General features: G+C 37.7%; 2 protein-coding genes across 4 annotated transcripts; one reads left to right on the top strand and one right to left on the bottom strand.

Annotated features, from left to right (window-relative positions):
• The first annotated feature begins 263 nt into the window (after positions 1-263).
• On the top strand, positions 264-8,845 carry LOC113289549 (histone-lysine N-methyltransferase CLF-like). 2 transcript variants are annotated; one of them, XM_026538827.1, is made up of 19 exons: positions 264-531; positions 1,234-1,793; positions 1,875-2,084; positions 3,448-3,555; positions 3,659-3,972; positions 4,669-4,830; positions 4,935-5,019; positions 5,214-5,366; positions 5,469-5,516; positions 5,602-5,667; positions 5,791-6,518; positions 6,702-6,852; positions 6,937-7,139; positions 7,300-7,431; positions 7,561-7,651; positions 7,872-7,919; positions 7,988-8,116; positions 8,208-8,285; positions 8,396-8,845. In XM_026538827.1, exons 1-19 carry the CDS (start codon positions 354-356, stop codon positions 8,585-8,587), a joined length of 3,636 nt encoding a protein of 1,211 aa, XP_026394612.1. In that variant the 5' UTR covers positions 264-353; the 3' UTR covers positions 8,588-8,845. The 2 variants fall into 2 exon arrangements, with proteins under 2 accessions (XP_026394612.1, XP_026394613.1); XM_026538828.1 differs by lacking the exons at positions 264-531; positions 1,234-1,793; positions 1,875-2,084 and adding an exon at positions 2,992-3,364.
• A 66-nt stretch (positions 8,846-8,911) lies between these two features.
• On the bottom strand, positions 8,912-10,878 carry LOC113289550 (O-acyltransferase WSD1-like). Of its 2 annotated transcripts, none has more exons than XM_026538830.1 (6): positions 10,097-10,878; positions 9,911-9,989; positions 9,758-9,825; positions 9,443-9,661; positions 9,223-9,357; positions 8,912-9,143 (listed from the first exon to the last, which is right to left on the bottom strand). In XM_026538830.1, the coding sequence occupies exons 1-6, from the start codon at positions 10,826-10,828 to the stop codon at positions 8,994-8,996; spliced, it is 1,383 nt and encodes a 460-aa protein (XP_026394615.1). In that variant the 5' UTR covers positions 10,829-10,878; the 3' UTR covers positions 8,912-8,993. The 2 variants fall into 2 exon arrangements, with proteins under 2 accessions (XP_026394615.1, XP_026394616.1); XM_026538831.1 differs by having other exon boundaries at positions 9,758-9,822.
• Between the last annotated feature and the right edge of the window lie 1,254 nt (positions 10,879-12,132).

The following is a 12,132-nucleotide window of genomic DNA, read 5'->3' as shown; positions in this document are numbered from 1 at the left end:
GTAACCCTAGAACGCAATAATGAAAATGGATACAAAAATAAATAAATGATAAAACCGGCGGTCATGACGTGACATCGTTTCCCTTCCCAACTCCCAAGCGACTTGAGCAACTTCCCCCTAGCTTCCTTGGCAACTTTCACACTCAAGAGACTCCATTTAAAATAGCGCCATGTGTCTTTATTTGTTTCTTTTCTTCTGCTATTTATTTCAGACAACTGAGCTTAGCTTTTCAGTCTGTAAAACCCCAACTTCTTATTTCCTTAGGTTTTAGTGATCTTCCACATTGCATTACATGTTTTAGTTGGACAAAAGAAAAGTGGGTTAGGTTTTTTATTTTTGGATCAGAAAACAAAATGGATGAAAGTTTATTAAATGGTATCATACAAAAATTACTTATTTTTAAAGATGGAAGAACACAAGATAAATACCATCTCAGTGGATCAGAAATTCAACAACTCTGCCGCTATTCTTCTTCAATCTTTCTTAAACAACCCGTTCTTCTTGAACTTCAACCTCCGATCAAAATTTGTGGTAAGATAATGTGGGTTTGTTCTTTTCTATTTTATTCTATCTGATTTATTTTCGCTTATTTACTTTTTTAGGTTTTGATTATTTTCTTAAGTAGTTTCAGTAAATTTACTACAAATAACAATGTACCAGAGAAAACTTTTTGAAGAAACAACATTAAACCAGCTTATAAAGGGAACCTTTCTTTTTCTTTCTTTTTTTGGGGTTTTGAGTTATTTTGATTAAAAAAATTACACTTTTTTTTGGGGGGAAGTTCATGTTTTAGATGAGCAAAGATGGGTATTTTTTTTTCTGGGGAACTTGACTTTGATTCTTCTAAGACAAAGACATTCTCAGTACCCAGAAATTCTGTATTTCATATAGCAGATCCAGTTGAATATACCTTATATATATGTGTATCTATCTTGGAGAAAAGAACAAGAAAATGAGGTGTTGACCACATCCACCTCATTTTCTTGTAAAGGGTTGTTTTATTGTTAAGTGTTGTATGCCCATTTGCATTGTTGAGCGTATTTGTCTATATTTTAGATTGAAAAGTCACAAATTCAGAATCACATCCGAATGAGTGGAGTGCGCCAATCTATTATATCTAGTGTTCATTTGGGCTTATTATCAATGTGGTGGGACTATCATCCTTCACATTTTTGGAACGAAAATGTACCATCATGAGGAATAGTGACGAGTATTCATTGTCTGACTTGATAGGTGATATCCGTGGCCATTATTCAGATCTTCTCCGTCTTTTCGAATCTTGTGGTTCGCCTGGTCAGACAAACTACTTGTTCCTGGGTGATTATGTAGACCGAGGTGACCGTGGCATAGAGACCATCTGCCTTCTTCTTGCATTCAAAATTAAATATCAGGATAAATTCTTCTTACTCAGAGGCAATCACGAATCTGCTTCTATTAAGCATTTATATGGATTCTACGATGAGTGTAAGAGGAGGTTTAGTGTCCGCCTTTGGAAGACTTTCTGCCGCTGCTTTAATTGCCTACCAGTAGCTGCTGTCATTGAGGAAAGAATCTTTTGTGTGCACGGTGGATTATCTCCTCATTTGAAAAACTTCGATCAAATTAGGGATATATGTCGTCCGGTGGATGTACCAGACAAGGGCCTTCTCTGTGATTTACTCTGGTCTGATCCTGATAAAGACTTCTATGGTTGGCGCGAGAAGGACAGCGGTGTATCCTGTACGTTTGGAGCTGACAAGATAACTAAATTTCTTGACAACCATGACATCGACCTGATTTGCCGAGCTCACCAGGTTAGCTGCTCTATTTCTAGTATGTATTCACTACTAATTGATGGTGCTTAATATTTTTATCTCACTTATGATTGTCATTAGGTTGTGGAAAAGGGGTACGAGTTCTTTGCTGGTCAAAAGCTGGTTACCATATTCTCTGCTCCAAATTATTCTTGGGATGACAATGTTGGTGTCGTGATGAATGTGGACGCAACTTTGACTTGTTCATTTCGTATTCTTAAACCTTCTGACAAGAGCGTAAACCTGGGATCCAGCAACGAGAAGTCAGTACCCGGAACACCATCAGAGAAGGTAATACATATTCTATCTCTACTTATTATAAATAAAACATTCAATACTGTCCACTTCATTAACTTTATCAATTGCCAGTAGTTTAAAGAAGGGGAGACCACTTGAGTTGTTGAAGGCAGACTAAGATTCCCCAGTATATAAATGAAAAGTTTACTCAAGAAGATGAATGAGGGATGGAATTGTTAAAGGTTTTAAAGAATCTTTCTAGTTCATGAATTCGCTGAATCTGGAATCTGGTTCTTAGAGAACTGCGTTTCTTCTTTCACTTATTTGAAATGTTGCGTGTACGATATAGGCCTGCCACCAATTTCAAACTCACTTCAAAACCCCCGTCTGCTTAGGAGGTGTTTCTATTTTCACCTGGTCATAAGATCTATGTATAGTTTCCTAGATTAGTACCTCAAAGAGTCAAATCCTAACTTCATTTTCCCTGTTTGCTTGATGATTTTACGGTTTTCTGTCTTTAGTCCGTACCTCTTTTAAACCCTTTGGGTAGTCTGGCAGTGCCTACTATGATAACGAAATGCATACCTTATTTGGTTTGGTTAAGGAAGTGTGTCCTATTCGTGTATATATCACAAGTCCATTAAAAGTAGTTAGGTGCAGCTATAACAACTCTTGACCTAAATGGCAATTGACATTGCATCCACAATATTAAAACTCGGACAACTTCACTATTGTGGATAGCATACCACCAAGAAACCTGATATGGCAAACCTTGTAGAGGAGTGTACAGGGTAGAAAATAAGCTCCTTCCACCCTGCACGTGAGGAAAAATTTAAAACCACTTGAGCGCGCGTGAGGTACCAAGGTTTCAAAATGTGACGCGCGTATTTCCCCCCTAAATATTATCCTCACACCCCAACAATCCTCAAGTAGCGCGTGAGCTGTTTTTTTCTTACAACGCGTTGTTATTTTCTTTTCTTTTTTTCTACACTATTTAAAACCCTCACAGACGACCCAGCTTGGTTTTTGCAGTTCATATCCGCCATTCTAGGGTTTTCTGAAGGTCATATCAGACCTTCAAACCCCAGATTTCACCTCCCTATCGCTCCGGGGTTAACAATTTCTTCCTACATTACATTGCAGTACACGATTGACATGATCAAAGAAGAATCAGTCATTACTCAACTACTGAAAATCGAAAATCAATTGTTTAATAATAGGTGTAATCAGTAATTTATTCCTCATCTTCAATGTCATCATCATTAGCTTAAGTCATCAGTATATCATCATCTGTTAGTAGATCAGAACTGTTTAAATCTATGGCTAATCTTCAGGTAGTACTTTTTATTACCAAAAATAGCCTTCTACTTCGTTTATTACAATTTTTTTTTTTTGCTGAATTTTTGATTTTCTGTAGATGACGAATGGAGCACGGGAGTCAGTTCAGAATTCTGGTTGGGATATTCAACGGGTTCTTGAATCCTTGAAGAAACAAGTTTCTATTGATCGATGTGTTTTCGTGAAGGTTTGTATATTTTTTGTATTTTGTTTTTGGTTTAGTTGTGGTTTCTTTTGTTTGAGTCAATGTAACTTAGATCTCACTCTTGGAATGCTGGTTATAAATGTAGCAAAAGATGGAAGAGAATAGGCAGAAATTGATTGGTATTACGAACCATATGCATACTGCTTCAAAGATGAGAGTGCCCAGTACAATTTCTGAAGGTGATAATTGTGTCGATTTACTGACTAAGAGGCAGCTAGATGCGCTTTCTACGCTAAATGGTGCTAAGGAGGAAAACGAATTTAGTGGCGATGAAGAAAGTAATGCGTCCTCGACTGTTCTTATAGGGAGCAATTTTGGAGTAAAGAATTTGACTCGTATTGTTAAGCTTGCCGAAGTTTCAAAAATACCACCATATACGACTTGGGTATTTCTGGATAGGTAATATGTCATGTTCTTTAATTACTTCGTTGTTTAGCTTTGATGGGTGGTTTTGCTAGAATAGGCAATAATGAGATTAGCATTTTAGTAAATGGTTCAACTCTACATGGATGTTTACATATGCGCCAAATACTTTCTTTGTTATATCTCAGCTTGTTAGTGGTAGTTCTGTCTACTCCACAATGCCCATCTCATTAGACTTCTATACGATGCTAGTCCTAATACTGCAAATGATAAGAGACCAAAAAAAAAAAAAAAACATTCTTCCCTTATGTCAAGGTGGTGCCACTATTTAAGGCATCTTTATGATGGTGCAAATTGGACAGTTCCAAGGGGTATGGAGATTTAGACTGGAGAAGTAGGATAACTGAGGTAACTAATGTGTAATCTTGAGGTCAATGGGTTAAGTTTTACGATAGCACACAGAACGCAATGGGCATAACTCTATTGGAATGCAGATATTTACATATAAATGATTACCTTAGATCACATTGACTAGCTCGTACTTACTTAGTGATAGTTAATGTTGATGTTGCCATTTTGAAGCATCCAGTTACCTATTTCTGAAGTCCTTCAGTGCACTGTTTGCTTAATTATCTTGCAATAGCTATGCTGCACATAGCCATATTTTTTCTTAGGATATGTTTGATATTCAACAAAATGTTAATTAATTGTTAAATTGTTACACTGCTGTAGAAATCAAAGGATGACTGAGGATCAGTCTGTAGTTGGCCGAAGGAGAATTTATTATGATCAGATTGGTGGAGAAGCCCTTATTGCAAGTGACAGTGAAGAAGAAGTGGTTGATGATGAAGAAGACAAGAAAGAATTCGGCAATACTGAAGATTTTATTCTGAGGTTGGTTTGCCGAATAACTAATGAAGTCAACACAGTAGTAACTATGGAAGTTTTATTTCCCGTTAAAAGAGGTTTATTCAGCTTTTTCCCTGATTTAATGTCAGGAATGCCATTCAAGAAGTTGGTTTATCTGTTGATGTGCTGGATTCACTTGCTAAATGCTTTTCTAGAAGACCCTCTGACATCAAGGTATGCCCATACAAGAGGATATGACGAAACAGGTCCATTAGTGTTATTTACTAGTAATTTTGCTGTAGTATATATCTTTCAATTGGTTATCATCTTATCCAATAACTGTCAGTATGAACTTTAGTCCAGCCGTCGCCCATTCATTTTGTGCTGGCATTACAGAGGTATGAACACACGTCGAACATCTTATACAGGCACGATATGACATCTTGAATGGAGAAAACCCTGTGGATTCTTCTAAGAAGGCCGATCTCAACGATGAGCCTAAAATTGAGGATATATTTCGTGATAAAGATCTAGATGCAGCTCTGGATTCTTTTGACAACCTTTTCTGCCGTAGATGCCTGGTAAACATCAGAGATCTATTCTTTTATCTTGCTTTTTGGATTTCTAATATTTGCGGTGCTTTCATTCCATGTACCAAGTTTCTGATGTCTTTTTTCACGCAGGTGTTTGACTGTAGATTACACGGGTGTTCCCAAGATCTTGTTTTTCCTGTAAGTTGTTGGTTTTGGAACAAACACTGTCTAAATGTTCATAGTCTCTTTTACATATCGTGTAATATTCCTCAAACAATGGCAGGCTGATAAACGACTACCCTGGGCCCCTCCAGATCCTGAACCGTGTGGCAGCTGTTGTTATCGATTGGTATGGATTAGTATGTGATGATATGATTCAAAAAATCTTTATTGATACTATGTGCTGCTTGTGTATTTGTCAAACTAATTTAGCTTAGTATGCTTTTTAACGGGTGCAGAATCAATTTTTCAGATTTTGAAGTCAGAAAGTGTTGCTACTGGTAGTTGTTCTGCGCCTGATGGTTTTGAAGATAAAGCAATTGCTTCATCTGGCAGTGGGGGTCATCAGGCTTCACACAAAAAGAAAGCTGTTGGTTTGTCTAATGGAAAGAGAACAAAGTCAAACCAGAGTGATAGTACTTCTTCTAATGCAAGAAATATATCAGAAAGTAGTGAAACGGATATACAACCTCAGAAGGATAAGATTTCCACCCAACAGTCCTCACCACCTAACAGTAATGTTGCCTATAAACAGGAACTTCAAATGAGAAAGAACAAGCGAGTTGCTGAGCATATTCTTAGTTGCACGCGAAAGAGACCGAAGAAACTGTCAGCTTCCGATTCTGACTCAGTTGCCGATGGATCTCCTTGGGTCAAGGATAGGAAGCTCAGGTCGAGTTCACGTAAGGATAATGAGGATGCTAGCTCTTCTTCGCAACAGAAGGTGAAGTCTCCAGCATCTAACAGGTCAGGGCAGAAAGAATCATCATTTCAAGACCAGAATGAACCACTGCCAGTTGAAGTCCAGGACGAACCATGTCACGAGATGATTAAAGACTCGCTTGTGGTAGGCAATGATGATACCTCGAGGAAAGATGAGTTTGTTGATGAAAACATGTCTAAACAGGAGGGGGATAAATCATGGAGCACTTTCGAGAAGTGCCTTTACTCAAAAGGATTAGAGATCTTCGGGAAAAATAGGTAAATAAATAGGTTTAAGAATCCCAGGCAGGTTCAAGATTTTCACTATTTCTCCCTCACTTTTAATATCATATATTAGATTAATTTACTGCGAATTTATGCTTCCACACATTTTTTTGTAAACTTTGAATATGCAAACTGTTGTTATATGTTTTATAAACTTCCTTTTATTCATCTTGGCAGCTGCTTAATTGAAAGGAACCTTTTGAGTGGCATGAAGACATGTGCTGAGGTATTCCAGTACATGAGCTTCACCGAAAATAAGCTTTGTAATAGGGCTGATGGTTCAAATTCTGCTGAGGGCCAAACCCCAGGTGACCGCAATGATACTACGGTTAGTTCTCGATGCCTGTTTTACCTTGCATTGCATATGTGCACACAACAGCTAAAACAATTACTAAAAATGTGCACATTTCAGGGTCGAACAAGATCAAGGTTCATGCGAAGAAGAGGTAAGGTTCGTCGTTTGAAGTATAGCGCAGGCTACCATGCTTTTAGGAAACGGATTATTGAGAGGAAGGATCTTCCGTGTAAGCAGTTTAATCCCTGTAACTGCCAATCTGCTTGTGGAAAGCAATGTACGTGTCATTTGGGTGGAACCTGTTGCGAGAAATATTGTGGGTAGGTCTTTGCATTTTTTCTGGAATCGAGATCTTCTTTCTGATTGTTGCTTTATATTGACTGACTGGCTCAATATTGCTTTCGATGCATTTAGTTAATGTTCCAGCTAAATTTCATATGTAAACGTCATTACTAACATCTTTATTTTTTTACAATCTAGGTGTTCTAAGACTTGCAAGAATCGCTTTAGAGGTTGCCATTGTGCTAAAAGTCAATGCCGAAGTCGACAGTGCCCATGCTTTGCTGCAGGTAGAGAATGCGATCCAGATGTTTGTAGGAATTGTTGGGTTGGGTACGTGTTTTTTTTTATGCTCGTTAAGGTTACGAAATCATCAAATTTTCCGGTTATGGTTGAGTTGGTTTTTCTAGTTGCTACAGTTTGTTTTACCCCCATATTATCTAATTTGAACTATTTTCTTAGTTGTGGTGACGGTACTCTCGGAGGCCCTCCTCAAAGAGGTGATAATTATGAATGTAGGAATATGAAGCTCCTTCTCAAGCAACAACAAAGGGTAATAAATAATAATTCGGACTCAGTATGTTTGTTGGTAGAATGTAATCGTGATAACTGTATTAGTACTTCTTGTGAAGCTATTATCTGATTTGATCTATACAGAGTTTTAATCATATTTTAAGCACTTCGAGCAATGTCAATGACCTTTTTACAAAATTCTTTATAAGTAAAAGTTTTTTTTTTATCTATTCTTTATGTTGATCCTTTTCTTACTGCAGGTCTTACTTGGAAGATCAGATGTCTCCGGGTGGGGAGCGTTCATAAAGGTAGTCTTCCCACTTGCCTTCATTTGTAATTTACACCTGATATCTCATCATTTTCAACAATTTTACAGAATGGCGTCAGCAAACATGAATACCTAGGGGAATATACCGGTGAATTGATCTCACATCGAGAAGCTGATAAGCGTGGAAAGATTTACGACCGCGAAAATTCGTCATTTCTCTTCAATTTGAATGATCAGGCATGTTTCAATTTGAAACTTATATTTCTTTGCAAGATTTTTGTTCTCTTTAACCTAACTTGAAGTTCCATCGAACTCTTTAACAATGCAGTTTGTCCTTGACGCTTACCGGAAGGGGGACAAGTTGAAGTTTGCTAACCATTCTCCTGATCCAAATTGCTATGCTAAGGTCTTTCTGTTGTATCCTCCCCTCCCCTTTAAAATTTAAGCTCCTCTGTCACTCAATTGCATTATCTGATTTTGTCCATTCTAATGATGTTTTCTGTGACCTCATGACAGGTGATGATGGTAGCAGGTGATCACAGAGTTGGCATATTTGCTAATCAAAAGCTTAATGCCGGAGAGGAACTCTTTTATGATTACCGTTATGAACCTGACAGAGCTCCTTCTTGGGCAAAGAAGCCTGAAATTCCAGGTTCAAAAAAGGTGGAGGTAGCACCTTCAAATGGTAGAGCAAAGAAACGTGCCTGATTTGTCTTTAGGCCAAGCTGACATTTTGACACATCTAGCATCCATGTTGTCAATTAAGAGATTTTGTCTTTACAGTAGTACTATATTAGAGAAGTTTGGTGAAGCTCTCTATGATGACACAATTAGCATTTTTGAATGTGAATGGGCATGGCATAATTTGATCATGAACAATTGTAATGGTTTCACATTGACATTTTCAACGATTTAATATATTTTTCTTGTTTTCACAAAGCCTATTAATGAAAACATTTTCTACAATTTTGAGAAGTTTGCCGATCATTCTATTTTAGACTGAACCAGTGGTATTAGAGATGCAAGAAGCCAGGAAGGAAAAATCTCATTTGTACCTTAATCTTTTTGTGGTAAATTTGCGGTCACTCTTCTACAAATATTATGGATCTTGGGTCTAAATACAATCTTTAGAAACATCCTTCATTTCAAGCAATGCATCTTCGAAAGACTTGGCGAGGAATTGAGGGTCCGGTATAACATCCTTGGCCACGAGAATCTGCATTTCTGCTTTTCCAGCATAACTCACAATATGCATCGTGAGTGCCTGTAAAATCAAATCAATCCTCAATAACCGAAAGGAACAATCCAACGTAAGCCAGTGAGAAATGACAATATATACTCACATGAGATAAACTAGTTGAGGTTACTCTAAATGAAGTTATTGGATTTCCTCCAAACATAATCTCTTCTTGTGGACCAACAACATTTGATATCGTAAAACTTGTATTGCAAACTCTGTTATTAAGCCACATTGCGACCTACAAAAAACAGTAAAACATCTGATACGGAATCTCTCAAATACTAATCAATTCAGAATTTTTGAAAGAGTTGTTAGAAATTTACCTTGGGACCCAAAAATGACATTACAAAATTTCCAATTGCATAAGCGATATGAGCTTCCAAAGAGAGCTTCTTTTTGTCAAGCATATCTTTAGCTCTCTTTACATACTGAAGTGGATCGTTATCAACGTTTCTATGGTGATAAACTGGGAGTAATATAAAGCCAAATTTATTGCCCCACCAACTTGACACTGATTTGCTTTTCACCAATTCTAACATATCCTGTTTGAATAGATTTGTAACGGTGTGCATATATTCCAATATATGTTACAAAAAGAAAGAAAAAGAATATGAAACTGTCAAGGGACACTATAGTACCTGTAATCCAGGCTGTTTCCTGAGGTTAACCATTCCTAATCCTGTGATTCGAAGCCCCTCTTGCACTTCTAAAAGCAAAATGTTTATAATTTGTTAATATTTTTTATTAATTAGGGATAAATGGCATCCTGGAAAGTAATGTAAAATAATTACTTGAATTTGACGGTTGATGATAATCCAAGTATCGCGATAATCCAGCCGAAATCACTCCGAAGAGAACATCATTGATGGTCTGTGATGATATATCATTTATAAACAATGTCATTCAACAGTAAAATAATTAAATTATCATAAATTCATAATCACTATATAACTGATTTAACTAGATAATTTACTAACCGCGTTAGGGACGGCATTCTTGACAGCTTTCATATCGTCTAATTTGAACTTAGCGGTAGCTAATTTTCTTGGCCAGAATTCAACGCCAGACCCACCACTTATCTTGGTTTTACCATCTCTTTTACAACACAAACATCTAAGAAACAATTCCATTGTGTACACAAAACTCAACCAGATTCTCATTACCAGTTCCCATATATTCTCACGACGACTTCTGTTGTTGTTTTTTATGACTGGCTTTGGGATAGCGGGCAACTGATCAGGATCATCAACTTTCCTACACATAGCTAAAATCAAAGACATTAACGAAACCCCGTCACCTAAAGCATGATGAATTCTCCATACTAAAACGTTTTGATCCTTCAATATATGTAGTTCCCATAAGGGTTTATCGATACCGAGAGGCGATGAAACTGTAAGATCTGCAACGTATTTATTCACGATTTCATCATCATCATCATTGGTACAGATATCATCCGCATCTTGAATGAGAAATATGTGGTTATTTAAATTCACATTTTGGGTTCTTTCCCAATATTCTCTACCGTTCTTGTTTCTGACTAGAACACTTTGAAATCTAGGATGTTGAATCATGATGGAATTCTTTATTTCGGCTTTAATGGATTCTATGTTAATTGGGTTTTTGAGACCTATTACGCAGTTGATAACTTGGTTAATTTCCTCCTGCACGAAGAACCGCCCGACTGGGGTTACAGGCTCTTCTTCTTCCATGGCGGGTTTGTAAAGTGACAGGTTACTGCTTGAGATACAGAGAGACAAAGAGGAGAATACCACAATGATTGCGAGTTTTTATTTTGAAAAATTAAAATAAGCACTAGATTTTGTACTCGTGCTACGCTCGGGCATTTTCGTTCTTTTAGCCATATTTTTTATTAGGTGACGTAGAGTTTTGCCCCGCCGCATCACGATACATTTCTGATTAGGTGTGGCTCGGCTTCGGCTTCGCCTCGCCTCGCCCCGTTCCGATTTGATTTGGTAAAGCTTGGCTTCGCCTTGCCCCAACCCGTCCAGTCCCGATTTGATTTGGTGTGGCTCGTGCGAACCCGAAAACCATCTACCATCATTTTTTTAACCATATTTTTTGTTTGGTTTGATGTAGTTTCCCCTCGCCCCGTCGTGCATTTTTTATTTGATGTCGCGGAGCTTCGTTCTGTTTTGCCGCGATGCATTTTTGATTTGGTATGACTCCGCCTCGTCCCGTCGTTTAGGATTCTTGATCTGGTGTGGCTCGGTTTTACCTCGCCTTGTCCAGATTCATTTTTGATTTGGTGTCTCGCGGCTTCGGACTATACCTATAGCAATGCATTTTTGAATTGGTATAGCTCGGCTTCGCCTCGTCCCGCCGCTTAAAATTTACGATTTCGCGCGGCTTAGCCCTGCCCTGTCATGATGCATTTTTTATTTGGTGCTCGCCCGTCGCTTTGGATTTTTTGAGTTGGTGTGGCTTGGCTCCACCTCGTCTCGTTTCGATGCATTCTTTATCTTAGGATTTTTGATCCTAGCCCCATTCCGATGCATTTTTAAATTGATGTCAGGCGGCTTCTCCCCGCCCTGAATGATCTACCCATTTACTACGCCATTGATACACGTCCCATGGGTACATCCGCGTGCTGTAAATATTTTGTGTTATGAGCCTAATAGGTCTGTAAAAGAACCGTGTTAAATAAAATCTGTAATTACTCTTAACCTGTTGTTTCCAAACTGACTCATCCAAACTAAGCAACTTATCTTTTCAGTGGTGTTTTTGTTATCTGATGAAGCGATACTGTTAAGGATTGAGCAAGAGAGAGGAGAGCATAAACGCGGAAGCATAAAAGACTACATTGATAATAATTCGGTGTGTCAATTTTCATGGCTCAACAGCTTATTTATATTGTTCACAAACTTGACAACCACTCAAGGCACTTTCCTAACTAAGATCAAACTCTAAACATAGACACTTTCCTAACATAAACTCTCACAACTTAATGTGCATATCTCCTAAATATAGACTCTCATATATTATTTCCTAATAC

The sequence above is a fragment of the Papaver somniferum genome, chromosome 6 (assembly GCF_003573695.1).
Source record: "Papaver somniferum cultivar HN1 chromosome 6, ASM357369v1, whole genome shotgun sequence".
Classification (NCBI taxonomy): Eukaryota; Viridiplantae; Streptophyta; class Magnoliopsida; order Ranunculales; family Papaveraceae; genus Papaver; species Papaver somniferum.
Note: the sequence above shows the minus strand (reverse complement) of the source record. Positions and strands in the feature narration are given on the sequence as shown.